The sequence below is a fragment of the Petaurus breviceps genome, unplaced genomic scaffold (assembly GCF_028583685.1).
Source record: "Petaurus breviceps papuanus isolate PSGF00001 unplaced genomic scaffold, PetGlider_PUasm1.0 90887, whole genome shotgun sequence".
NCBI classification, from domain to species: Eukaryota; Metazoa; Chordata; class Mammalia; order Diprotodontia; family Petauridae; genus Petaurus; species Petaurus breviceps.
Window position 1 is genome coordinate 901044 of NW_027187370.1, and position 25270 is coordinate 926313.

Below are 25270 nucleotides of genomic sequence, written 5' to 3' on the forward strand. Positions count from 1 at the left end.
GGCACCACATTCGCCACGCACCCAGCTCCTCCTCGCGCTGGCCACGCCTCCAGGAGAGGCTGCGTTTGCGCTTCCTATAGGGCCTCTTCCTGTCCATGGGCTGTCGTCTTCCTCCCCGCCCCTCCCTTTCCCGCGCCTTTGGCGAATCTGCGCCCCGCTAGAAAAACTCCGGAATTCGAGAAACTTTGAGGGAAAAGAGACAGTTGGTAACAAATACAATACTTCCTCGCCTGGCAATGCCGCGGCTTCGCGCCCTTCCTTCCTCCCAGGAGCCGCCGCTGGCTCTAGTACCAAGTCGAACGGTGTGTCGAAAGTGCCGCCGCCAAAGCGGCGGCGCGGCGCTAGGGGGCGGGGCCTGCGCGGGACAAAGGAAGAGCAGCCGGAGCCGCGGCCTCTCTCTAGAGCCCGGGTAAGTGAAGCAAGACGGGGAAGACGGGGCCAATGATCCGGGGATGCGAGCCCCGCGGCGCCCCTACCTCTGCCCCGAACCTGGGACCAAGCTGGGCGGCGGGGGCGTCTGTGTGCCCGGGTGGGAGAGAGGGAGGCCTAGAGCGGCCTCAGCTGGAGTGGCCTCTGGAGCCCGCTGAGGTCCCGGCAGCCGGCCGACCGCGACGGATAAACAGGAGCTCTTTGTCTAGGCCGCGGTCCCAGAGGAGCCACTCTATCCGTGTCGGTCCCCTAACTGAGAGAATTTAAATGTGGAGGCCTTGGGGGGGGGGACGCAATCCGACCCCCATCCCCCAGGAACAACCTGATTTTTCCACCTCTCACCCCAGAAGTGCGGCCGGAGTCCGGCCAAGCAGGCTCGCAGGTGACAGCTTGACTGAGGGAGCTAAGTAAGGGAAGACTCCATAACCAGAGCTCCATAACATCTGCATGTTCCTCTTCCTTAAAAATAGGGAAATTCACTAGAATAACTGAAGCTAGATCCACCAGGAATTCTCATCCTATTGCAGACATGGTTCCCCCCTTTCTAAAGAACTTTGTTGAGGTGATACATGCCCCCCAAAATCATCTTTGTCTGATGCATTCATTCCACATTGCAGTCACTGGGTGTGATGCTGGGTGAAAGTTACTTTGTAATAGTTAGGAAAGGGATCCTTTGTCGTTTTTCTGATTTTTTTTTTTTTAGCTTTCCCATTTATATGTACTTAGAATGAGATATTTCATTTTTAAGACAAACACAGTCATAACATAGTAAATCTAGACCTGGAGAGGACCCTAGAGGCCATTTAATCCAATTCCCCTCCCCCACCCCATAATTTTACCTATGAGAAAATGAGGCCCTGGGAGATTAAGTGATTTTGCCCAAGGTTATACAGGTAAAATAGTCAGATGTGGCTATCACCCTGGTCCTCTGGCTCTGGAGATAGTGTTTAGTTACTTTATGCTCATAAATCCTTTGTCCAATCTCAGGAATATAATAAAGTGAAACAGTACTACTTCTGTAAAACTTACAGTTAATTAAAACAACTATATAGTATCATAGGATTTAGTCTTGCAAGGAACTTTAGAGATCATCTTGCCCTAGGATTCTTAAAGTTTTTTGTGTGTTATGGACCCCTTTGGCAATATGGTAAAGCCTTCTCAGAATACTATTTTTTTTTTAATAAATAAAATGCATAGGATTACAAGGAAGCAGAGGAAACCAATTCCATTGAAGTATATGTGTTTTCAGATTGAGAACTCTTTATCAAGTCTGATCTCCTTTTGCAGATGAGGAAATTGAGGCCTAGAGAGGATTTAAGTGACTTAATGAAAGTCACCAGGCAGATTTGTGATTTAAAACCTAAGAGCTTTGATTTCATATCCAGTGCTCTTGCTCATATAACATATCTGCTTCTCTTATCAAATAGTTGTAGTTTTCCCTTAAGAAGTGGAAATTCCTACTCTTTGCCCAGCTCCAAAATAGTGAAGACACTAAATATAAAGCAACTGCTGATTAGCTGTATTCTTTCTACTAATCATTTTAAAAAGGAACATCTTTAAATTTGCTTATGTTATCAGCAAATATTTCTTAAAATTAGAATAGCTCAGTAATCTCATAGAATTTCAGTGTGAACTTTCAAAAACTATTACACGGGTCCAATTACTGTTATTTTCCCCCAATAATATGTAATAATCATTTTCATTCTGGAAAATGAATAAGCTTCCAAGCCCCATTCTTAGAGGATTTTTTTTTTTAAGGAGAAAAGGCAAAATTTGGAATTGTTTTACCCAGAAACACTATTTTATTTATCATATTCTTTGACTGCTTAGGAAAACATTCTCTCATGCATACTTTTGATTTTCTTTGTTGTTTTGTTGTTTTTTTTAGTGTCCCAAGTTCATTGTTAAGGGACTGAGAACTTAATCTTCCAAAATGTCAAGTAAGTTTCATTTTTTATATTTATCAAACTATGTGAATAAGGGACTAATGCCCTAGCAAATGGGAATTCCAAAATATTCTTTCTCAAGTTTTTCTTCAAAACAGGGCCATTGGTAGTTTTGTTGCTTAGTGTTATATCTCCGTTGTTTACAAGAAGTTATTTATTTTCTTTCAAACAGAAAGACCATCTTATGCCCCACCTCCCACCCCAGCTCCTGCAACAGTAAGTTTTAATTTTCTTGTTAATGTAATAGCCAAGTCTGGCCTTGCTACAAAAACCCAGATGTCTTCCAGTAGCAATCACTTAGTAATACAGCAACCAGAATGAAAACATTTCATGTAAAAATAATACTTCCTACTAAATATTTTAAAATTTCTTCACACCTTGCCTTGAACTAAGCCTGAAATTTTAAAATAAACTGCCAAGATACAGTGATCTTTCAATTGCAAAATAAATTACTTATGATGAGTTTTTCTTGTGCTAGGAAAAAATAAGGACCCTATGATAATCATAACTCTAATTTCATCTCTTTTATCTTGGCAGTAGTCATAATTTAAAAAGAAATCCTAGAATTTCAAACTCAAAGGGACCTTGGAGGTCATCTAAACTAATCCCATCATTAAATGAAAAAACTATTGGGTTTTACCCATCAGAGCATTCCATTTTCTTCACTAAAAACATTTTGCCTTCAGCTGGTTGTTGCTTATTCCCTTCTGTCCATATTTCTTTTTAAAAAGAGTTAAGAAATCTTTTTTAGAATAGTGAAATCCCTAGTTTTATAACAACCCTCCAAGCACTTTTAAAAGTTCTCCTTTTCATACAGTTTAGGGGGAAGGACTGTGTTACATATGGGCCATATTATACTAGATAAATTGAATCATTACTTCTTTAAATAATACTGATCTCAGAGATAGTTATAGTTACAGTGGAGTAGTTTATTTGCTCAGCAAGATCTGGCCCAGTGCATATGAGACCCTTCCCTGGTCAGCATGAAAATAATTGCCCAGTCTGCAAATCTGAATTTTGAACAGTTAGCTCTTTAGATCTCAATAGACCTGATTCTTTGGCATTTAAGAAACATTAAGGTAGTTCACTCTATCACAAACCCATGTTTATAAAACCTCTGTGCCCATATATCAAGATTATTTTGAGTTTTTACATCGCACTAATAGTTGATTCTTTGTGTTACTACAAATGTGTCTTCCCCCTTCAGACTATCACTGTGGTAATTATTTCAGCTTAGTTATGTTTTATTTACATTTATTAGCAATTTTTTGTCTTCTGTGTAATGAGATGCTTTTAAAATAATTTTGAAATCATATTGCATGCTTTCAAATAGGACAACTTATACAAGTCTTAAGCAGTCACAAATGTGGACATCTTTGTGTCTTATAGACAAATGGCTCTAAGGGGTCTATGGAGTATTTCACTCCCCTTAAATCAAAAAACATTTATTAGCAAGTTCTCTCTGTGGCATTGTATTAGGAACAATACAGATGAAATTGAACAGATGTTTACAATCTTAAGTGCACTTATTTTTGAAATTGATGTTGTCTGTAACGTTTCAGCTTCTTATTACAGCTCCCTTGGTTTTGTTTTTTCTTGCATTATTTTCTTGTAATAATTCCCACTGTTTTTGTAACCTATTGGAGGTATCTTGTTGATAGAAATAGTTCCTTTTAGCTAGTGTTTAGGTAAAAATTCCAATTTTCAAATGTAGTTCTGTTTCATTTTCAAATACAGCAACTGAGAAATCACGTTTTTTTCTATTGCTAAAATACAAAAATGTATTTCTGCCTGTCTTGAGAAATAGTTTACTTTGTTATATTATCATAATGTTGCTTTAGATACTCATAGGTAAGAATTCTGATATCTTAACAGACTGATGTCAATTTAATGGCTCTTTTCCTTCACTCTGCTCTGTTCTCCCACCAAAATGTACTACTCAGAATAAATGCACCTCATTTCTTCTGTACTTTGACTCCTTAAGTTGTTTTTTGCGTCTTCCATAATAGGAAGGACTAGAAATTGGTCAACTACTACTTCTAAAATTTCAATTCAATATTTCTTTGTACACTATATTTAGACACTAAGGATGGGTCACAACAGCACATTTTGAAACTTGTTTTTATTTTGCACTAATAACAGTTGAATCAGGGTGAGTTAATGAATTGGGTGTCTACATTATGCAGGGCTAAAGTTGTGAATCACACGTTCAGATGAAATGGTTGTTGTCGCTTGTTTTGGTTTTGAGTTTCATAAGAAAAGAATTTACTACTTTTAGTTTCCCTGTTACATTTTCCTTATGCATCTTTGTTGTGATTCTCATGAACATTGGACATGTTTATATTAACTGATAGCAATCATATGAGGCTCCTGTGTGTAACGAACTTAGGGCCATTTACGATCCCATTCCACTGTACTGACAAAACACAATGTTTCTGCTGCAAAATAAAGAATTGCATTTAAAAAATGTCTGGTGCTACCAAAGAACTAAATAGGAAAAGAAAAATTAAAGACCATTATGTAGGGATTGACTAAAGTAGTACACTTTGAGACAAAATTCAGGAAGTGTTTGAGATTGAGCTCTAGAAGACGAATCAAAGAAGAGGAAGTGGAAGAAGAAAAAGGAGCTTATAAAAGTGACTTTTTTAAGAATAGAATGTAGCCCAAAAAGAAAGCTTAAACAAAATCCATGCATTTCTTACAAGTCTTTGTTTTGAACTCATGTTTGACATCCATTGAATTCCACAAGGTATGTTCCCCTCTTTTTGGGAACCCCCAGTCTTAGTTAAGCAGGTGCTTGTCATTTCTCATATTTACATGCAGTTATATTTTTATATATATATACATATATATATCTTGAAAGCAGATCCATTGCTTGTTTTTATTTGTGTGTTTGGTAGATGACATCATTGGTGGTGTCCACATAATGCTTAACAGTGTGCTGTCTTGTATGTAAAATGTTTCTGGACCTCTGGTGTATCATGTTTCCAGGCCTCTTGTCTCAAAATACCATATATCCTTGAGTTCTATCATTTAATAGCTTAAATTAGAATGTATGTCTTTGTCATTTTTAGACCCATGCCCATTTTAGTTGATTATAAAGTAATTTTGAATCTGTAGTAAAATCTAAATGCTTTATCTGCCAAAACAAAAACAAACCTGCAAACAGGTTTCTATTGGAGTTGTTTCTGTATTGAAAAAGCCAACCAAACTACAACCCATCATTTGCTTGTTTAAGTTCAGGTTGCTTTTGCATGCCATATGCAGATCATTTTTCATTTCTGTGTTTTCCTCGTTTGAGCTCATTTCTCATTCGTGTTTTTGTCTCATTTGTTTCCATCAGCAAATGCCCAGCACACCAGGGTTTGTGGGATACAATCCATACAGTCATCTGGCCTACAACAACTACAGGCTGGGAGGGAACCCGGGCACCAACAGCCGGGTCACGGTAGGAGAATCAACTATTACAGCATCCAGCAGACACCTGGAATTGACCAGAAATGGCTTCAATTAGGTCCTTCCAAATCATGGATATAGCCATTTTTAAAAATTGACTGCAAAAATTAACTTTGCTTTTTCCAATACTTTGTGCACTTCCATTGTAATATTTTACATTCCCCAAAAATGGAGTTGTGGGGGAAAAAAATACTTGGAGCAAAAGAATAACTTGTTCTACTTGATCAGTAGGAGGAAGCCTAAATACTGAACTCACTTACTGAAAGTAGAAAAAATCATTTTTGTAGATCAAATGTCTCCTTTTAAGACAGGTATATCTATTTCATCCGATGTTTTAGGGATTAAAGAGCTAGTTTTCTAATTAAGAATGAAACCCATTGAGTAGGCTAGATAAGGGATAGAAAGCATTGTCCTGATCTGCCAGAAACTTGAGATGTCAGTTCCCACCTCACTATACTGGCAGTTCATTTGTTCTTTGGGTTTAATAACAGATCCCCAATAAGCCACCAAAGAAAGCAAACCTACTTCTCTTCCTCTGAAAAGATGAGGCTTTTGATGTTGCCTCTGCTATATAAAAGGAAGTCAGTCTTTCAGATCAAAATCTGATGAACAAATATGAATATCCATTTCCAGGGTGGGGAGAATAAGGAATGTAAGAAATAGATTTTTCGAAACTTCTTGTGCCATTTGTTTTAAATGAGCAACCTTTAATGTTATAATTTCACTCTAACAGGATTTGATGGCATTAAATTCAATATGAGGCTGGGCCCATATAAGTAAATTTAGTTATTAAAGAAGCAAAAATGCCTTACCTTAAATTTCTAAATTATTTAGGAAGAGATCAAAAAGCCAAATTATTTCCAAATACCTAAGTATAATGTTAATTAAAACATACTCATTGAATGGCTGTTACAGTTGAATTATTTTCTAGTTGTAGGTAATACAATGGATTATGATAGCCATAAAAGAAACCCTCTCACCCTGTAGTAAACTGTGAGTGGAAGCTTGGTATTATCAAAATTTGTGTCTATCTTGCTAAGTTCATTACTTGGCTTGATAGGTTCCTCTCGTCTTAGATTTTTCATTGTTTCTACATGATTTGTACTTCACAAGCATATCAAGTTTTATGTGCCATGCCTATTTCATGGTATTTTAGAAGAGAATCCTAAGTGTGTGCATGTATGTATGCATTCCTTAATGCATACAACTTGTATGTACATTTTTGTTTTCCTAAGCCTGGGTGCATAACTTTGAAATGGAAAAATTATGAAAGATTGATAATATATATTTAATTAAAGGAAAAAACAATCTATATAAGTTAATTCAAAATACTGGCAGAAAGTTATACAGGCAGCAAATTCAATGGAATAATCAATTTGAAACCGTGTTCTACAGTCAGCTCTTGATTATCAGTACTGATTGAGTAGAAATAATGGTGTCTATAATCTCAAAATAATTTCTTTTTACTTTGAAATGCATATTGTACTTAAAAGCGAGTGTGTCTGACATGTGAATTCATTGTCCACCAAGTAATGAGGGAACACCCTGAAGATCACATCAGGAAGAGCTGGAACTGCTGTCCTAACTCTAGTCCCTTCTCCCCTACTCCGTCCTGGTGATTGATGTCTTAGGACAGAGCATTTGGAGTGAATGCTGACTCCAGGGTGGGCTGGTATGTAAATGGTTGAGTTTAGGAATTTGTGGTTCTTTTTTAGTTGCTTTCTTTATATTTTCCCCTATGGATGAGAGATTTAGGTATTAACTAGCTAAGCTTTAATAAGGCCTTGCACTGAGAGGCTTTTTAAATGAAGCTATACTATCTCTGCTATTGTCTCTGAAATCTTTATAGGTTCAATCCTGTATGGATTTTATATTTCTTTGTTTTTCACCCTCACTGGAATCTAGCTAAAAGATTTTTTTATAGAAAAAATTTTCACCCATTGTGATCACCTGCTTGAGTACTTTTTCGTAACTATGGGCACATCTGTTGGGTGCTGTAGGAACCATAAAGGCACAGTTGTTAAAGGTGAGAGCCCTTAGACCAAAAGGAAAAAAGTGACAGTGGAAAGGTCCTGAAGCCCCATGACAATGTCCACCCTTACAGTCTATATTGTTAGTATTTGTTCAACTATATTAGAATAATAGAAGGTAAGATGAGAACTGAGGCCCAAACAAATTAACTTGCCCACAAACACAGGCTAGTTAATGACAAAGCTGGACTTAGAACCTCGGTCTCCCAACTCCAAGGCCAGTACTTTTTCTACTATACTACAGTGCTGCAAGCCAAAAGAAAACACATTTCTTCTCAGAGGACCCCCATAAAAATAGAGAAACCCACTTTAAAGACACAAATAGATCTTAACTCAAATAGATCATATAATTTGCAGGGGGGAAGGGAGGCTTGAAACAAAACTACCTCTGAGAACATAGTCTTTGACATAGACTTACACATATATTCTTATTTGATGCAACAACTCTGTGAGGAAGGTGATACGAGTACTTCCATTGTCTAGATAAGGAAACTGAGGACTGAAGAAGTTACCTGATCTGCTCAGGGTGTTATAACTAGTAAAAGAAGTGGGATTTTAATCTAGGTCTTCTGACCCTGTAACTCAGTATTCTTTTAGTTAACTCATTTCTAATACTGCTCAGTTAGTCATTTTAAAACCACAATTTTGATTGCTCAAGTCACCAAACATGTTTTAAGTGCCTGCTGGATGCCAGAATCAGAAACAACCTAGAAAAAAAATTTTTGTTTTTATGCTCAAAACCATTTTCATATTTATTACTCTGAAAAATACATTTAAGATTTGAGGATACAAGTCATTTCAAGGGATCCCTAAGAAATAGTACAGGGCATTGGACAGAGCCCTGAGGTTAAGTTCAGAATCAGGAAATGTGGACTGTACCCTTTGTTCTATTCCTGAGTAACCCTCTGTCTCTGGGCAAATTACAAGTTACCTCTATGGACCTCAGTTCTTCACATAAAATGAAAGGTATGGTTGGGCAAGATCATTTGTTCCACCTCTTCTGTTACTCCCCTCTCAGTCTGTGTTAAAACCTTGTGGCCTTGTTTCCCTTCATTCTCAACCCATTTCTATAGGCACTGGTGAAACTTTTTTTTTTATTCTAATGAAAGCAGTCAACTTTTCACAAAGAATTAAGTCATTTAATTCATAGCTTAGATCAAGGTATTTTAATACAGAGTCTCAACAGAAATTTTATCTCATCAACTTTAGAGCACTAATACACACTTTTAAAATAGGTCTTTAGTATATACCTCATCTGTTCTAATTATCTGAAAAGTAGGAGATAACCAAAAGAATCTCTCTAAGCAAGAAAAGTAGATGTCACAAGGTCCTCATATTAAAGCTCAGGTATATTATTACCAGATGGGGCTTCAGGATCAGTCTCACTTTACATGTAGTTCTACTAAAGTTAATTATCTGGTTTCCGAGATTAGAAAGAAAATTAGAAAGAATGAGAGGAATAATTACAGCCCAGCTTTCAGCCATACCTACTACAAAGGGCCCTCAGATTATCATTGTATCACAATATAATATCATCCAAAGTCATCCCAAAAAAGTATTTTCTGTTCAGGTGTGTATATCTAAAATTTATCTAAATATTTTCATCTAGAATAGTTAAGAGGTTTGAAAGCATAGGAACTATTAAAATACTGTTGATGGGGTAAACCCTGAGCCAGCCAGAAAGTAAGTATCAAAAGTAACTTGTTTCCTAAGAGTTCTTAATAATGAGGTTTTACTGCATTTTATGCAAATCAGCCAGTTACTAGTAGGGAAAACTTCCTGTGTGCTATGTTTTGAAAATGTAGTTTAGGAAATGGGCAAAAATCTATTAGGGAAAATAAAAGATCACTAATGCAACCTTAAGGAAAAGAAGTCAATCCAAGTATTTCTGATTTCTTTCTAAAATCTTAGAAATAAAGGAATATTAAGGTTGTCTTTCTACCTTATTCTTTTATTTCCTTCTCTGGAACCCAAGCAGTGTAGAACTACAAATGTAGTGGTTTTACTGCTTGGGATAACATTCTTATTTGCTGGAACTTGAGGATTTTGCCATGGAAGTATTTTTAAAATCACATGGCACAAAATTGCAGAAAAGCAACTACTAGCACAACTCCAATTTAAAAAAAAATAAAGCTATCTTTCTTTGGGTAATAGTTTTTAGAAATGTATAGATGTCTTCTTATATTAATAGGCCCAGAAGTTTTCAGTTTGCTTTACAACTTAGGGTAAGATTTTCTTAAATTGAGTGCAATATAAGTTATATCAGTTTACCTGTACTCTCTTCCCATTATATTCAGATAATACTGCCAGAGCTGCAGTCAGTCAACTAGCATTTATTAAGTACCTACTGTGTACCAGGGACTTTACTTAAACACTGGAAATACAAAGGCAATAACAGGGTCTCTGCCTATAAGGAGTTCACAGTCTAATGGCAGAGACAAGGTACAAATAATTATCTACAAACAAGATTGACAGAATAAATTGGAGATAATCAACAGAGGGAAGGGATTAACAGGACTGGTATTATGGGGAGTCAGAAACAAAGGTTTCTTATAGAAGATGAGATTTTAGCTTAGACTTGAGGGAAGCCAGGAGACAGATGAAGGGAAGCATTCCAGGCATGGGGAATATAGCTGGTTGGAATTGCCAGAGTATGGAGATGAAGTGTCTTATTCAAGGGACAACAAGGAGGCCAGTGTTGCTGGATCACTTGCGGGGAGGGGTGTAATTGAAAAGGTAGGAGTTGAGGGAGCACATTGTGAAGGACTTTGAATGCCAAACATCAGGTTTTATATTTGATCCTGGATGTGATGGGGAGCCCCTGGAGTTTACTGAATAGCAGGGTGAAGGATTCAAATATGCATTTTAGGAAGATTAATTTGACAACTGAGCAGAAGATGAGCTAGAGTGGGGTGATACTTGAATCAGGGAGACCAGTCAAGAGAATATTTTACTAGTCCACTCTTGAGGTAATGTGGTCTTACACCAGAGCAATTGCACTGTCAGAAAAGAAGTATGTGTATTGTTCAAGAGAAGTTAAAAGAAAAATGCTGCAGGCTAGGAGATTTCTTCCACCGCCTTTCAATTCAGTAGGCATGAATCCACTTAGCCTCCTATAAAGCAGTTGTAGAAAACAAGAACCAGACATATGGTCTATGCTGTGTAGTCTGTATATTCCCTTAATAACATTGTTTCTAAAAGAAAATATGTTCAGCAGACCAAACTTAAAAGTGAATTTTATAGCTTACAAATTTAAAATTTAGTATATTCATATGTTGGAGCCTGACTTTACTCCTCCATTCCTGCCATTTCCATATTTTTCATTATTATGGGGAGTTATTGAGATAAAACTTCAAACTTTCAGAGAAGGGGAGAGAAGGAATAAAAATTTATTAAGCGGCTACTATATATGCCAGTCACTATTTCCTTTCCAAATACCTCATGCAATCTTCCCAGGAACCCTAGGAGGTGGGTGCTATTATTATCCCCATTTTACACTTGAGGACACTGAGGCCAGCATAAGTTAAGTGACCTGCCTAGAGCCACCAAGATAGTAAGTGTCTGAGGTCAGGTTTGAATTCAAATCTTCCTGACTCCAGGGCCACCTAGATGCCTTGAAGGACAAGGGCCCCAACATAGCTTCTTGGGCCTGAGGTCATCAGCCATCTAACACAGTATTAATCATGTGAGAATCCTCTCCTCCCTTTCCTTTGCTTTCTTTCCTTCCCTCCCTTCCCCTTTATTTCTTCTTTCTCCTAAATCCCTTTTCTATCCCTTCTTTTCTTCTTTATAGTTTATATGAAAATCGCTTTTATGTGATATGGAGCTTTTTATAGTTGACATAACTTTCAATCCCCAAATACCTTAGAACCCTATATCCTTTAGTTCTCTATTACCTATAATTTTTTTTTTACCTATTCAGGAGAGAAAGAGATGAACTTTATTCTATATCTTAATACCTGGTATAACCCTTCAAATACTTGAAGGTTGCTATCATATCCCTCTTAAATGTTCTCCTGTTCAGGCTAAACATATCCAACTCCTTCAGCATATATCCCTGTATAAAATAGTTTTCCCATCCTAGTTGCTTTGACCTTCATTGCCTCAGTCTCTTTCCTAAAATATATCTCCTAGCACCAAGCAAAATATTCAGAACAATGCAAGCAATAGAATTAGAATCTCTCTTGTTCCAAACACTCTTCGCCTTAAGGCAGCCTAAGATCCCAGGGTTTGGGGTTGCCTTGTCATATTGTTGACTTTGTTTAAGCTGGTAATATGTTCTTAAAGCCCCCAGAACTTTTTCCACATGAACTACTGTGTAGTTATATATCCCCTATTCTATGCTTATGGCACTGATATTTTTTTTAAACCCAAGTATAAAACTGAGGATTTGAAAGGTAACCAGTTTCTAAGGTTGGTAAGTAAAGGTTTGAGTATTTTGGTTGTTGATTTGGTCTGTAATCATTGTTTTGGTTTTTTTTTTGTCTGTGTTTGATGGGAGGGGTTAGTTTTGAATTTGGAATTCTAGGAATACTACTAGGTACTGTGCTAATAGTTACAAAACCATGACAAAGCAGCATTATCAGCAGACTAGGTTATGTCTGGTAAGTGCTGAGGGGGCTCAGGGTTTGGTGCAGATAATCAAGTGTTGACTGTCATTGGAACCAAATGTTTGTAAATTAAAGGACCTAGAATGCCAGTTGGTGTTTCAGCTGTAAGTCTTTGACATGTATCCATATTTCTGATGTCTAGATCATTTCATGCTGCTTTTGTCTTTTCTCCTTATCACCTTTTTAACTTTAGTATTAAAGCTGACAAAGACAAAGTACTTTCAGAGACATTTTCTTGGTTTTCTGGTGATGCCTTTGTGAAAGTATCTTTCAATGGAGAAAATTGAATGTAGTATCAATGGACAAGTAGGACAAATGCTTTTTCACATATGTCTATTTCCAGGTTGCCAAATGCTACTATTTGCAACTGATTATCCAGTTCTTTTTTTTTACAGGCTTCCTCTGGCATTACAATTCCCAAACCCCCAAAGCCACCAGATAAGCCTCTGATGCCCTATATGAGATACAGCAGAAAGGTGGGTAAAAAATATCAAGAAGTAGAATCGTTGTTTCTTCTTTTAAGTAGAATTTCAAACCTTAATGATGGTTTTAAGTGTTGGTTTATCCGTCTTTTTTTTTTTAACTCAAGATTGTTTTGAAGCCCACATTTGGCCAATATTAAAAGTATGGATGTTTTCTTTTTAAGGTTTGGGACCAAGTAAAGGCTTCCAACCCTGACTTAAAGTTATGGGAGATTGGCAAAATTATTGGTGGGATGTGGCGAGACCTTACTGATGAAGAGAAACAAGAATATTTGAATGAATACGAAGCAGAAAAGGTAATGTGTCAGGGAGTAGGGTAAGAGCGCAGAAATAGACTGTTTGGATATTTTAATCACAAATGTGAAAAACCAATTTTGTCAAATTGCAGATAGAGTATAATGAATCTATGAAGGCCTATCATAATTCACCTGCATACCTTGCTTACATCAATGCAAAAAGTCGAGCTGAAGCTGCATTAGAGGAGGAAAGTCGGCAGAGACAGTCCCGAATGGAGAAAGGAGAACCTTATATGAGCATCCAACCTGCAGAGGATCCAGATGGTAAAAGGGATGGGCTTTTTCAACTAAATACTGGGAGTTCTTGAATATTAAGCACAATCCTTTAGGGCCTTTCATTACCACTTCCTTTTTTGTGCACACACACACAAAAAAACAAAACAGTAAAGTTGCTGTTCTTTCTAGTTTTTCATATTCTTTGTCTCCAGATTACTTGATAAACTTAGCAATTTGTGATCAAGATGTTCTTCCTGAGTGTTTGTAAAGGACAAAGAAAGCCGGACCATCTTCCCCCTGCTGCCCCCCCAGCACAGGCACCTTCTATTCTCCTATGATTTGTCTTGACTTAAAAAGAAAAAAGCATTCTATGCAGGGGAGTATTTGGAGTTAGCCCTTTCTAGGAACCCTGGAAGGCAAACAATAAATTATATATTAATTTTATGAAGGGACATTAATGATACAGTATTATAAAATTTTAAAAATAAAGGAAGGTTGCACTATTGTGAACTTCAAAATAACTTACCTACTTTTAAATTCTGAAGTCACTGCCAAGAGTGAAACACAAATTTAGTCAGTGCTTTGGACAGCCTTGAGATAAAAAAAGATATGACTTCTGTTTCTCATTGCTCTTCAGCCAACTCCTCTAGTGTTACTGTTATCCTATAAAAGTTTGTGGGTAACTTCTTACCTTGACCACTGATTTCCACATGTCCTAACCTGTGTTTAACATCAGAGTAACCATTGCATGACTCTGTGCTACAGCATTCTTGGATAAGTCCAGCACAATTGCTGGCTGGGCAATTAATTGTTGCCCTTGCAAATGCTGTCTATTATATTTATGGCTGTGGGTAGCTTTTCACAAACATATTGTTTATTACAGACTATGATGATGGTTTTTCAATGAAGCACACAGCTACTGCCCGTTTCCAAAGAAACCACCGTCTAATTAGTGAAATATTAAGTGAAAGTGTGGTGCCAGATGTTCGTTCAGTCGTTACCACAGCCAGAATGCAGGTTCTCAAACGACAGGTTCAATCCTTAATGGTCCATCAGGTAAAAACTGCTTATTCAGAAAATATTCGTCACTTCTTGAGTAAAGCTATTCAGTAGGTGACCTGATTTTGTACTGTGCATGAAAGTACATGTTGAATGCTTATATATTCAGTTTAACCTCTCAGGTCTGGGGAAGAGATTATGGGTGAGGTTTGTCCCTTGAGACTTACTGCAAAATAATACATCATTTTAAATTGTAGTATGGTACCTTGTAATGGGAATTTGTCAATTTTAAAAATATAGATTAACTTAGATATCTACTAACTTTAGTATTTTATGAGGTATTTTACTGTAAAGAAATCATTGAAGAGTTTGAGAGTTAATAACAAGTTAACATGCAATTCTGTTGAATAACAATATTAGTAATAACTGACATTTATATAGCACTTTAAGCTCTGCAAAGTGCTTTAACATGCATATCTCTTTTTTTTTTTTTTCAATAATCCTGTGAAGTAGGTGCTGTTATTATCCCCATTTTGCAGATAAGAAAACTGGAGCTAAGGGTAGTTGGGTTATATGTCCAGAGTTACATAGCTTAAAAGTATCAAAGGCAAGATTTGAACCCAGGTCTTTCCTTATTCTAGTCTTAGTCTTTCCACTATACCACACAGACTCCCCATTCACTTCCCTTTTATGATTCCAATGTTAAAAATATTATCTAGATGTGATATAGCATAAAAAAATGAAGTGAAAAACTCAAACTCCTCTTTAATGCCATCCCATTTTTAAAGGGGTGGAGGGGGGGACCATTTGAAAAAGCAGGCTAGATTTTTATAACCAGCTTTTTGTATTGAAGGGGATAGAGTCAAAAGGAAAAGCTTTTCTGGCTGTTAGGAAACACTCTGAATTTGCATCTTGTATTTTACAGAGAAAATTAGAAGCTGAACTCTTACAAATAGAAGAACGTCACCAGGAAAAGAAGAGGAAGTTCTTAGAAAGCACAGATTCATTTAACAATGAACTCAAGAGGGTATCAGTTTAATTTACTAATTCTGTTTGTAATAGAAAAATTTTTTCTTTATTGTTTTTGGAATCAACTTTTTATTTCATTGGCATAGGGAAATCTCTTTAAGGAAAAACTCCAGTAAAGATTGGCAGTAAGAGTTCTGTAATCTATGGTTATATTAGAGTTGTTTGGCACACTGAGAGCTTAAGTGACTTGTTCTGTTCATACAGCCATTGTGTGTTACCAGTAGGAATTGAACTCAGGTCTTTCTGACTCTGAGATTGAGATAAGCTTTTTACTGCACAGTCCTGCCACATTCCAAATTAATTTTACTATAGCTTTTGTCCCCTTTTTGAAAGAGGAGTGACTTACCACCAATATAACAGCTGCTTGTTTGTGACAAAACTAGAATTTAGTTTAACTATATATGTTATAGTAAAGCTATCAAACAGTATACATAAGTATGAAGTTTTCAGTGTACTCATCAAATGTGATTCCACATGTGACCCTTCCCATAATGATTAGTAAACCTAGATTTGAGTAACTCAAGCTGAGAAATTGAAGTCCTCTACTCACTCTTGTATTTTCATTATATTACTGACTGCTCTGTAATACCAGTTTTGAGAGAGCTTTTGGAACCATTAACTTTCATGGCTTCCTTTGTCAAACTGATAAATACATGACTAATTACTAGAAACAGTAAAGCTTTATCAAATATCAGAAGGCCTAGGTTCTCACGTTTTTGTAGGCATTCAATATGACATTTTGTATATATTTATAAATGCATTTTTTGAGCCAGATTTACTTGTGTAAAGTTTGACTTTGCTAAAATGGCTGTTTTTCCTCCTGGCTTGTAGTTATGTAGCTTAAAAGTGGAGGTAGACATGGAAAAAATAGCAGCTGAAATTGCCCAGGCAGAGGAACAAGCTCGCAAACGGCAGGAGGAGCGAGAGAAAGAAGCAATGGAGCAGGCAGAGCGCAGTCAGAGTGGTGTTAGTGCTGCTGCTGCTGCCGCCGCCGCTGCTGCTGCCACTGCCACCACCGAGGATGACCAGACAACCAGCAAAGGTGATGAAAAGAAGGAAGAGGAAAGCACTCCAATGGAGACAGGTAGTAGCGTCTGTCCTTGTGACACTGTCTAAAACCTTGTACAGTGAGGCCAAAGCACACTCCTCCAAGTGTGGGCTATGGGATATGGTGTTTAACCTTTCCCTTTCTAAAACTATCCAGAGAAGCCTTACAGATTAAAAATCTAACTCTAGGTGAAGCAGAAAATAAATCTTGTATATAATAATAGGTATCCCCTGGAAAACTTGTAAAATTTCATATAATTCATAGATCTAGTACTGGAAGGGGCCTCAGAAGCCATCTAGTCCAATTCTCTCATTTTACAGATTGGGAAACTAAAGCCTAGAGATTATGACTTGCCAAAGATGGCATACTGTAAGGTAGGATTGGAACTCCTAGGCCCTCTGACTCCAAAGCCACTGTTCCACACTGTTTGGGAGATTTCATTTTAAAATTTTCTAGAAGTGGGAGAGGCATCCTTTAAACCCACAGGCTTCACATTCAGATGTTTTGTATCATTTGACATGCGAAGAATATTGTCCTTATAAAAACTTAATTCAGTAGATTAACACTTCAGATAGTAAAATTAAAAGTTTGTGATCTGTGTCTCACTGTTTAGTATGAACATGTTTCTGATCTTGGTAAATTTGGAGAGCAAAGCACATCTTGTGGTTAAAGTGGAGTTTGAGAAACAGAATCTTGTTCTTCTCTAATTTTACCACTAGACAACACACACAGTCCTTTGTTTCATTTCACCATTTGTAAATAAGTTAGTGCTTATTTATAAAAGCTTTTTTCCAGCCCATTAGTGGAAGTAGTAAAGGATTAAGAATATTTGTTAGCCTTCAGATTTATGTAATCTTTCATATGAAATTGCTTTCTGGGTCATTTGAGAGACACATTCCTATTCCAGGAAAGGGGGGGCCAAGTCCCCAAACCTTAGTAGTTATTGGGACTGTGTATTTGTATTCTACCTATTTGGTCACTTGGGAGAAATCTATTAAGCTGGAATATCTCCTGGGGAATGGAAAATAGAATCATTGATGACCTATTATGCCCCTGAAAGTGAGGGGGAAGAATGTTGGATTTTAATCCCAGCAGCTTGATTTTTTTCGTTTTGTTTTGTTTTAAAGGTACATAAATAGAAAATACAAAAGAAGAGAGATACTCAGATGACCAACTTGAGCATAGGATGAGGGGCCAATCTTACATTGGGTCACAGCCAAGCAGGAAACCTTAAGAATGGGGTTTCAAAGACATGGAGAATCTTGCCAAGGATTCTCAGAACACTCCTAGCTCAACAATTACAAAACATTCTCCATACAAATAAAAACAGATCTAAATAATTGAAGAAATGTTAATTACTCATGGGTAGATCTAGCTGTTAAAATAAAAATGACAATACTACCTAAATTAATTTACTTATTCAGTGTCATACCAATCAAACTACTGAAGGATAGAGCTAGAAAAAAATAATAACAAAAATCACCTGGAGGAACAGGAAAGTCAAAAATTAATGGGGGGGGGGAATACATAGAAAAGAGGGCTTCTCAAAATCTCAAACTATACTACAAAATAATCTGTAACTGTATAAGAAATAGAGTGATCAGGGTGGCTAGGAGGCACAGTGAAGAGAGTGCCAGCTCTGGAATCAGGAGGACCTGAGTTCAAATGCGGCATCAGATACTTAACACTAGCCATGTGACCTTGGGCAAGTAACAACCCCAATTGTCCCTCCAAAAAGAAAAAAAATAAGAGTGATCTGTGGAATGGGTTGTTAGGTACAGAATATACTGAAGGAAATGAACACAATAACCTAGTGTTTGATTAATGCAAAGATCCCAGGATTGAACCAAAACTCACTATTTGACAAAAACAACTGAGAAAACTGGACACTAGTTTGACAGAAATTAGGCATGGAGTCCAGGGGTGGGGACCCTGCGACCTCAGGGCCAACATTTCACACCAAATACCAAATTAAGGTCAAATTGAGTGTGTGATTTAGAGCTAAAAGGTTATAATAATAAGAAAATTAGGGGAGCGTGGAAGAAATTACCTTTCAGATCTATAGATTGGGGAAGAGTTCATGAGATAGAGAGGGTCACAGGAGGTGATATGGTTAATATTGATTACATAAAATTAGACCGTTGTTGCACAAACAAAACCAAAGCAGCTAAAATTAAAAGAAAAGCAGTGAACTAGGGGAACATATTTCACAACTAGTTTTTCTGATAAAGATTTCATATAGGGACCTGGGCCAGATTTATAAAAATAAGAAACATTTTCCAGTTGATAAATTGTCAGAGAATATGAACAGGCATTTTTCAAGAGAATAAGAATTTTCAATAATCAAAAAATTGCTCCAGATCACTAATAATTTTGAGAAATGCAAATCAAACAAACTCTGAGCTACCACCTCACACTCAGCAGATTGGCTAATGTGACAGGGAAAATGACAGATGTTAGGAGGGTAGTGGGGAAATGAGGACACTAATTAACTGCTGGTGGAGCTCTGAACTAGTCAAGTCATTCTGGAGAACAATTTAGAACTATGCCCAAAGGGCTATAAAACTGTGCATAATGCCCTTTGATCCAGCAATACCAATATCACTATATTGGGCTATACCCCAAAGAGGTCAAAGGAAAGGGAGCCATACATACAAAAATATAGTAGCTCTTTTTGTGGTGACAAAGAATTAGAAATTGAGGGGATACCCATCAATTGGAGAATGAATGGCTGAACAAATTGTAATATGTGATTGTGATGGAATACTATGCTATAAGAAATGAAAGGAAATGGTTTCAGAAAAATCTGGGAAGATGTATATGAATCGATGCAAAGTGAAGTGAGTAAAGCCCAAGAATATTGTACACACTAACAGCAATATTATAAAAATAACCCAACTGTGAAAAACTTAGTAACTGAACAGTACAGTGATCCACCACAGTTCCAAAAGACTGTTGATGAAAAATGCTTTTCACTTCCAGATAGACAGATGGACTTGGAGTGTAATGGAAGCAAGTTATTTTCCTGGGGGGGGGGGGGGGGGGGGGGGGGGGGGAACATAATTAATGTGGAAATGTTTTGCAGGGTTTAAAAAAAAAAATTCCAGTTCATATATTTAGAACATGAAGAAGGGACCTTGGAAACTATCTAATCCAACTTCCCTTACCACTCTGTTCCCCTCTTCTCTTCCCCAAGTTTTGCACATGAGAAACTGACCTAGAAAGGATAAGTTCCTTTCACAAGATCATTAATGAGAAATTAGTAAAATTTTGAGCTACCCAGCTCACTTGTGTAGATTTTTTTGGTGAACATTTTCAACTGTATGGCCTTTATATTGATATTTCCAAGTATATATTAGTCTCCTTGTGAGCAAAGCCTAGAAAAAAACAAACTTGGTCTGCTAAGTATGTGACATGGGAAAAAGGGAAAGAAAAAAGAATTTAGTATAAGAAACAGGTAATCTGTTCTTACTTCAGTAGTTCATATACTAAAATCGGAACAATGCAGAAAAGATTGGCATGTCCGCTGCTCATGGATCACACAGAAATTCATGATTTGTTCCATATTTTTACCATTCAGATTATCTTGGGGTTGGAGGAGAATTAGGTGATCCTGCTAAGGTGGGAAGGTGAAAGGACAGTGGGTTCAGGGTGGGGTAAAAGGGAAATTAAGGTTAATTCAGACTCTTTTACTTTGTCCTGTGTATAAGGCATAGAATTTATAACTGATAGAGAGAAGACCCAGGCTGTTATTAGTAATTACTAATTTCAGAACGTCTGGATCCCTCTTTGATTTGTCTAAAAGGGGTTAGGGTCTCCCAGCTCAAGTTTTTCATAGAAGCTATTGAATTTTTCTTCTCATATTTTAAGGGGTAAAACTGAAGAAAATTGCACCAATAGTTATTAGGCCAGAATCCTTGTTCTTTCATTTTTAACAAGAAACAGCCAAGCATCAAATACTGGTTGGCTGTTTCTCTGGAAGTCTTGATTTGAGGCTTTTGGAACAGTCTTAACATTTAATTATAATATACAATAATAATTTTGACACATTTCACCCCCAAAACAGCTTGTCAGCATATTTAGGAAGAGTAAATCTTTGCCCTCAAACTGACAGTGAAAAATATCTGATTGCAGAAGAGACACACCCAGAGGAAACTACAGAAAGTCAACAGAATGGTGAAGAAGGAACGTCTACCCCTGAAGATAAAGAGAGTGGCCAAGAGGGAGTAGATAGTATGGCAGAAGAAGGGACCAGTGACAGCAACACTGGGTCAGAAAGCAACAGTGCAACGGTGGAAGAGCCTTCAACAGACCCTGCACCAGAGGACAGTGAGAAGAAAGAATAAATGTTGAATTCCATGTGTTTTGAATTATTTTTTTTAATGAAATACTGCTTTTGAGTTTTAATGGTGTTTTGTGGTTTGTATATATACTCTTTTTGTCCATCACCAAAGACTACTGGACCACTTACCTATGATATCCCTAGTGGTAAAATGGCCTTTCTTCAGCAGTTGTGTAGAGATCACTGTTTTCTTCAAACTTTGTTTCTAGTCTTGACTACTTAAAGCCTCAAAATTTTATGGATGGGAGGAATTTCCCTCTCTTTTTATAGAATTAACTTTTGATGCTGTAGACAGCTCAACTTGACTCTTAAAGATGCCTTTCCATGTTTTACTAGGGTCCTTACCAAGCCCTCAGCTTTAAACTTTCTTGGTTCCTATCAGCAGTGTATTGAAGCGCCCTTAGCCTGCTCATCTCTGCTGAAGCAGGATTTACACACAGCTGGATGTTACATGCAGCTCATTGGTGTTTTGGTTCCTCAGGTGAGGTATCCTCAGAGATGAGGGCCACAGACGTTGAGTGGCCTCACCTCTCACACCTGAGCATTGTTGATCTACTGACTCTCCCCATCAGCAACAAGAATACTAGTTAATGAAATAAGTTGCTCCACAGGGAGATGAAAAACATGTATAGTTTCCTCTAATTTTTCCAAGTTTCATATCATGGGAATGAATATCATTCATTTTTAGTTAGTTGATCTAGTTAATTCAGCTACTTTCTTTTACTTGAACTTTCCAAAGATGGAGAAGATCCCAAACCAGACAATTTAAAGTGCATTATATAGACTAAAGAGGCCTAGTGGTACAGTGGACAGAGGGTTGGTCTTGGATTCAGCGAGACTTGGATTTCATTACAGCCTCTGACACTGATTAGCTGTTTGATTCTGGACAAGTCTCTTCACCATGAGAAGCTGAGGCAATTCCCTAGGACTTACCTAAGTTGGAGAGGTTGAAACTAATCTACTTTGCAGGAGGGAGTCCCATACTGGGAGTTTCCCATACTGATGACAGAACAAGCATTAGTGTGTATATAGAATAAGCTGGCCTCCTAAAGCCAAAAGCCTGTTTCAAAGCAGTCAGCTGGGAGTTATCCATTGAATTTTTTTCTTTCAGATCACCAGATGTAGTTGTAAAATTGTATTAGAATTAAAACTTCAAGCTGCAGATTTCCATAGGTCAGAACCTACCTTTTTGATAAAACTTCATGGAAGTTTTAAGATAGTATATGATGAATCTCCTTCATGAAAAGGAAACTTTTATTAAATACTGGCATATCCAATGACATGTTTCTTTTAAAGTTTCAAATGTAATAAAATGTTTTGATCTTTCAAGTAGTGTTTTTAATACATGGGTTAACACATGCAAAACACAGCTTGGTTTCATTCCTTGCAATTCATTTAACATTTGTGTGAAGAAAGTGTCTCATCAGCAACCACCTGGATCACTTCTATAAGAGATATGGCTAAAAAGGAACAAAATAGCCCATGGACCACGAAGAAAATGGGTGTCTTTTAGGTACTCTGTTGAGTGATTAGCCTCACAAAGGAGGCCTTCACAAAACTATGGAAGCATCTGGATGTGAATGCTTCCCTGATGTAACCCAGGCTTAGAAGTCACTCCTCAAATGTAGGTTTGGGCCTCATAATCAATCCCCTCCACCTGCTTTGCATAGCCTTTTGTCCAAAGCTTGTTTGGTGACCTGGTGGTTCAGTACTGTTCCACTCTTCGTGACCCCATTTGGGATTTTCTTGGCAAAGATATTGGGAGTCATCTACTATTTCCTTCTCCATCTCATTTTATAGATGAGAAAACTGAGGCAAATGGTTAAATGACTTACCCAGGATCATAGCTAGTAAATGTCAGGTCGAATTTGAACTCTGGAAGAGTTCCTGATTCCAGTCTGGGTGCTCTGTGCACTATAGCACCACCTAGCTGCCGTTATTGGTAATAATGGCATAACTATAGATCAGGAGTGTTTTGCCCAGGAATTACCAGTCATTGAAGTTGGGACAAAGTTTTGCTGTCTCCTTTTTCTGAGATGATGAAACCTAAGGGATAACCAGAGGGTCTCAAGTGTCCAAAGGGGAAGGAAATGCCTGAAATAGAAACCCAGCCCACATTCCCAGCTAGAAGACGGCAATCATGGGGGAAAGGGCTATAATGGTATACAAACTCATTTGTAAATGTTTTGGTTTGTTTTCTTGCCCAAATGAGAAAATATCTGCCAAACATTTAGTACAGTACCTGGCACATAGTAAGTATTTAATATAAATTCTTGTTTCTATCTTTCCAGTGTTCTAATCCTCTAGGCTGGGAACCCTGAGGAGAGGAGTTACTGCTGTGAAAGGTGATTCCTATTCAGGTATGGATTTAACCAGCTGGCTTCCAAGATTCCTTCTAATTCAGACTTAACAGGATCTCTGAACACTGCTTGTATGTTCTCATAGTAAAGGACATAGTATGTGGAAGTCTGTTTTATACAGGCATGGAGAGGAATATTGATTGCAAAGATCTCTAACCAACCTCCAGACAGTGGTAGTTTGTCTTGTCCAAAACTCCCCTACAAACTTGCCTGGGCCCAAAATTGGCTAACAACTTTAGTGATTGTGATACCAAACCAGGGGGCTTGCTTCAGAAAAACCTGAATTAAGATTATAGGGCTATACTTGTGATTTCATTTGTGTAAGGAGCCTGTTGAGGAATTCTGCTACCAGAGTAGGTTGCAACTTTCAGGCACCTTATAGGCTTAGAATTAATGGGTGAATAAGCAATTTCACACAAGCAATAAGTGTCCGTGGCTGGATTTGTACTCAGGTCTTCGACTTATCTGCTGTGCCACCAGCTGCCCTTGGAGAAGGCACTTAACTTTGGCTCCATCACTGATTGGTTGACATCTCTGAAAGATTATGTGAATTTCTGCATGTTTACAAAGCTGATTTTATGGATTCCTCTTGCCTGCAATTATTAGGACGGATCTTTGGTTTCTCTCACAAAATGTGGATTATGTTTGAATCCCCACTACAGAAACCCTACCAGCTCCCCCACCCCAAACCAAACACTGCCATGCATGTTCATTCTCTCCACCAAGTTTCAGCAAGTGCACACGTTTTATCTTGTTCCCTGTCACCTCTGGGCTGGGCAAAGTCTTTCTGGAAGAACAACAATCAGTTTCTAACAACCTGCCTGTTAAACAATGTGACATCTTCGAAAATAAGCAACCTGGTTTACAGTCACTTGGTGTGAATTCTTCAAAAGAAAAAATGATGAAATCATAATTACTTCTCCAGGAGTCTTGAGGCAGACTTTGAGTCTATTTATCCCTCCCTTTCTTTTATCTATAAATGTCCCTAAAGCTGTTATTAATTTTCATGTTGTTATCAGAGAAATACAAGACCTCAGAGTCAGAAGGGATCTCAGAAGTCGTTACTAAAAATCAAATTAAGCAGCAAGGTGGCAGAGTAAATGGAGTGCTGGGTTTGAGTTAGGCAGACCTAGTTCAAGTCCTGTCACAGACTACTGTGTGACACTGGACAAGTTACTTAGCCTTCCATAGCCTTGGTTTTCTCATCTGTAAAATGGGGATAATAATAGCACCCACCTCCCAGAGTGGTTGTAAGTCTCAAATGAGATAACACATGTTAAAGCACTTTGCAAATACTGAAGTGTTATTTAAATGCAAGCTATTATTATAAAAACGAAAGATCAATAAAAATGTTTAAAATAACAAAACACATTGCATAAAATCAGGAAGATTTTTTTAAAGATTCCTGAAAGTTTTTGTAGTGTCCTATTTTTAGCTTACTGTGTATATTGGCTTCTCTTACCTTTCTAGATAATTCAGTGAGTGCTTCAGTTAGCCCTTCTAATAATATTTTTAATAATAATAATAATTTATGTAGCATTTCAAGGTTTGCAAAGCACTTTACAGTTATTTCATTTGATCCTCACAAAAACTCTGGAAGATAGGTGCTATTCTTATCCCTACTTTATAAGTGAGGAAAGTGAGACAGACAGGTTGAACAACTTGCCCAGGGTCATACATCTAGTAATTGTAGTTGTATTTTAATTCAGATCTTTATACCTCCAAATCCTACACCCCTTCCTGGGTATTTGATAACCATACCACTCTGAATCAATGTCCCTTTTTTGAATTTTCCAACCTGTCCTGCAGAACCTTGTTGACTGAATAGCAGGGGCCAATTTCTTCTTTCTAGATTTCCCTTCTGACCCATAGCTGAACAGGAATCTCCCATATAAGGCAGACCTGCCTTATCCTCTACCTGGAAAAGACTTGAAACCTAGCCTAAGATAACCAATATCCCATGGTTGGGGGTCATTTATGTACCAATCCAATGGTACTGAATACAAACCCTATTAAGAACCTCTAAG

At 37.5% G+C, this 25270-nt stretch overlaps 1 protein-coding gene and 1 non-coding gene across 6 annotated transcripts; both read left to right on the forward strand.

The window, feature by feature from the left end:
- The first annotated feature begins 260 nt into the window (after positions 1-260).
- Positions 261-22212, forward strand: SMARCE1 (SWI/SNF related BAF chromatin remodeling complex subunit E1). Of its 5 annotated transcripts, none has more exons than XM_069074211.1 (11): positions 261-409; positions 2318-2369; positions 2548-2591; positions 5719-5823; positions 12867-12947; positions 13118-13249; positions 13342-13513; positions 14349-14521; positions 15390-15491; positions 16325-16577; positions 20608-20639. In XM_069074211.1, exons 2-11 carry the CDS (start codon positions 2363-2365, stop codon positions 20622-20624), a joined length of 1086 nt encoding a protein of 361 aa, XP_068930312.1. In that variant the 5' UTR covers positions 261-409; positions 2318-2362; the 3' UTR covers positions 20625-20639. The 5 variants fall into 5 exon arrangements, with proteins under 5 accessions (XP_068930312.1, XP_068930309.1, XP_068930311.1 ...); XM_069074208.1 differs by lacking the exon at positions 20608-20639 and adding an exon at positions 20676-22212 and having other exon boundaries at positions 262-409; XM_069074209.1 differs by lacking the exons at positions 261-409; positions 20608-20639 and adding exons at positions 519-811; positions 20676-22212.
- Positions 20006-20112, forward strand: LOC138150845 (U6 spliceosomal RNA). Its single transcript, XR_011165666.1, has one exon. It is a non-coding gene; the product is annotated as a U6 spliceosomal RNA (small nuclear RNA).
- Positions 22213-25270: the final 3058 nt, after the last annotated feature.

Excerpts from the sequence above, each read along its gene's own strand:
- SMARCE1 (XM_069074208.1), top strand. Across the intron at positions 2,592-5,718 it reads CCACCCCAGCTCCTGCAACA|CAAATGCCCAGCACACCAGG; the intron begins GTAAGTTTTAAT and ends TGTTTCCATCAG. Across the intron at positions 13,250-13,341 it reads ATGAATACGAAGCAGAAAAG|ATAGAGTATAATGAATCTAT; the intron begins GTAATGTGTCAG and ends GTCAAATTGCAG.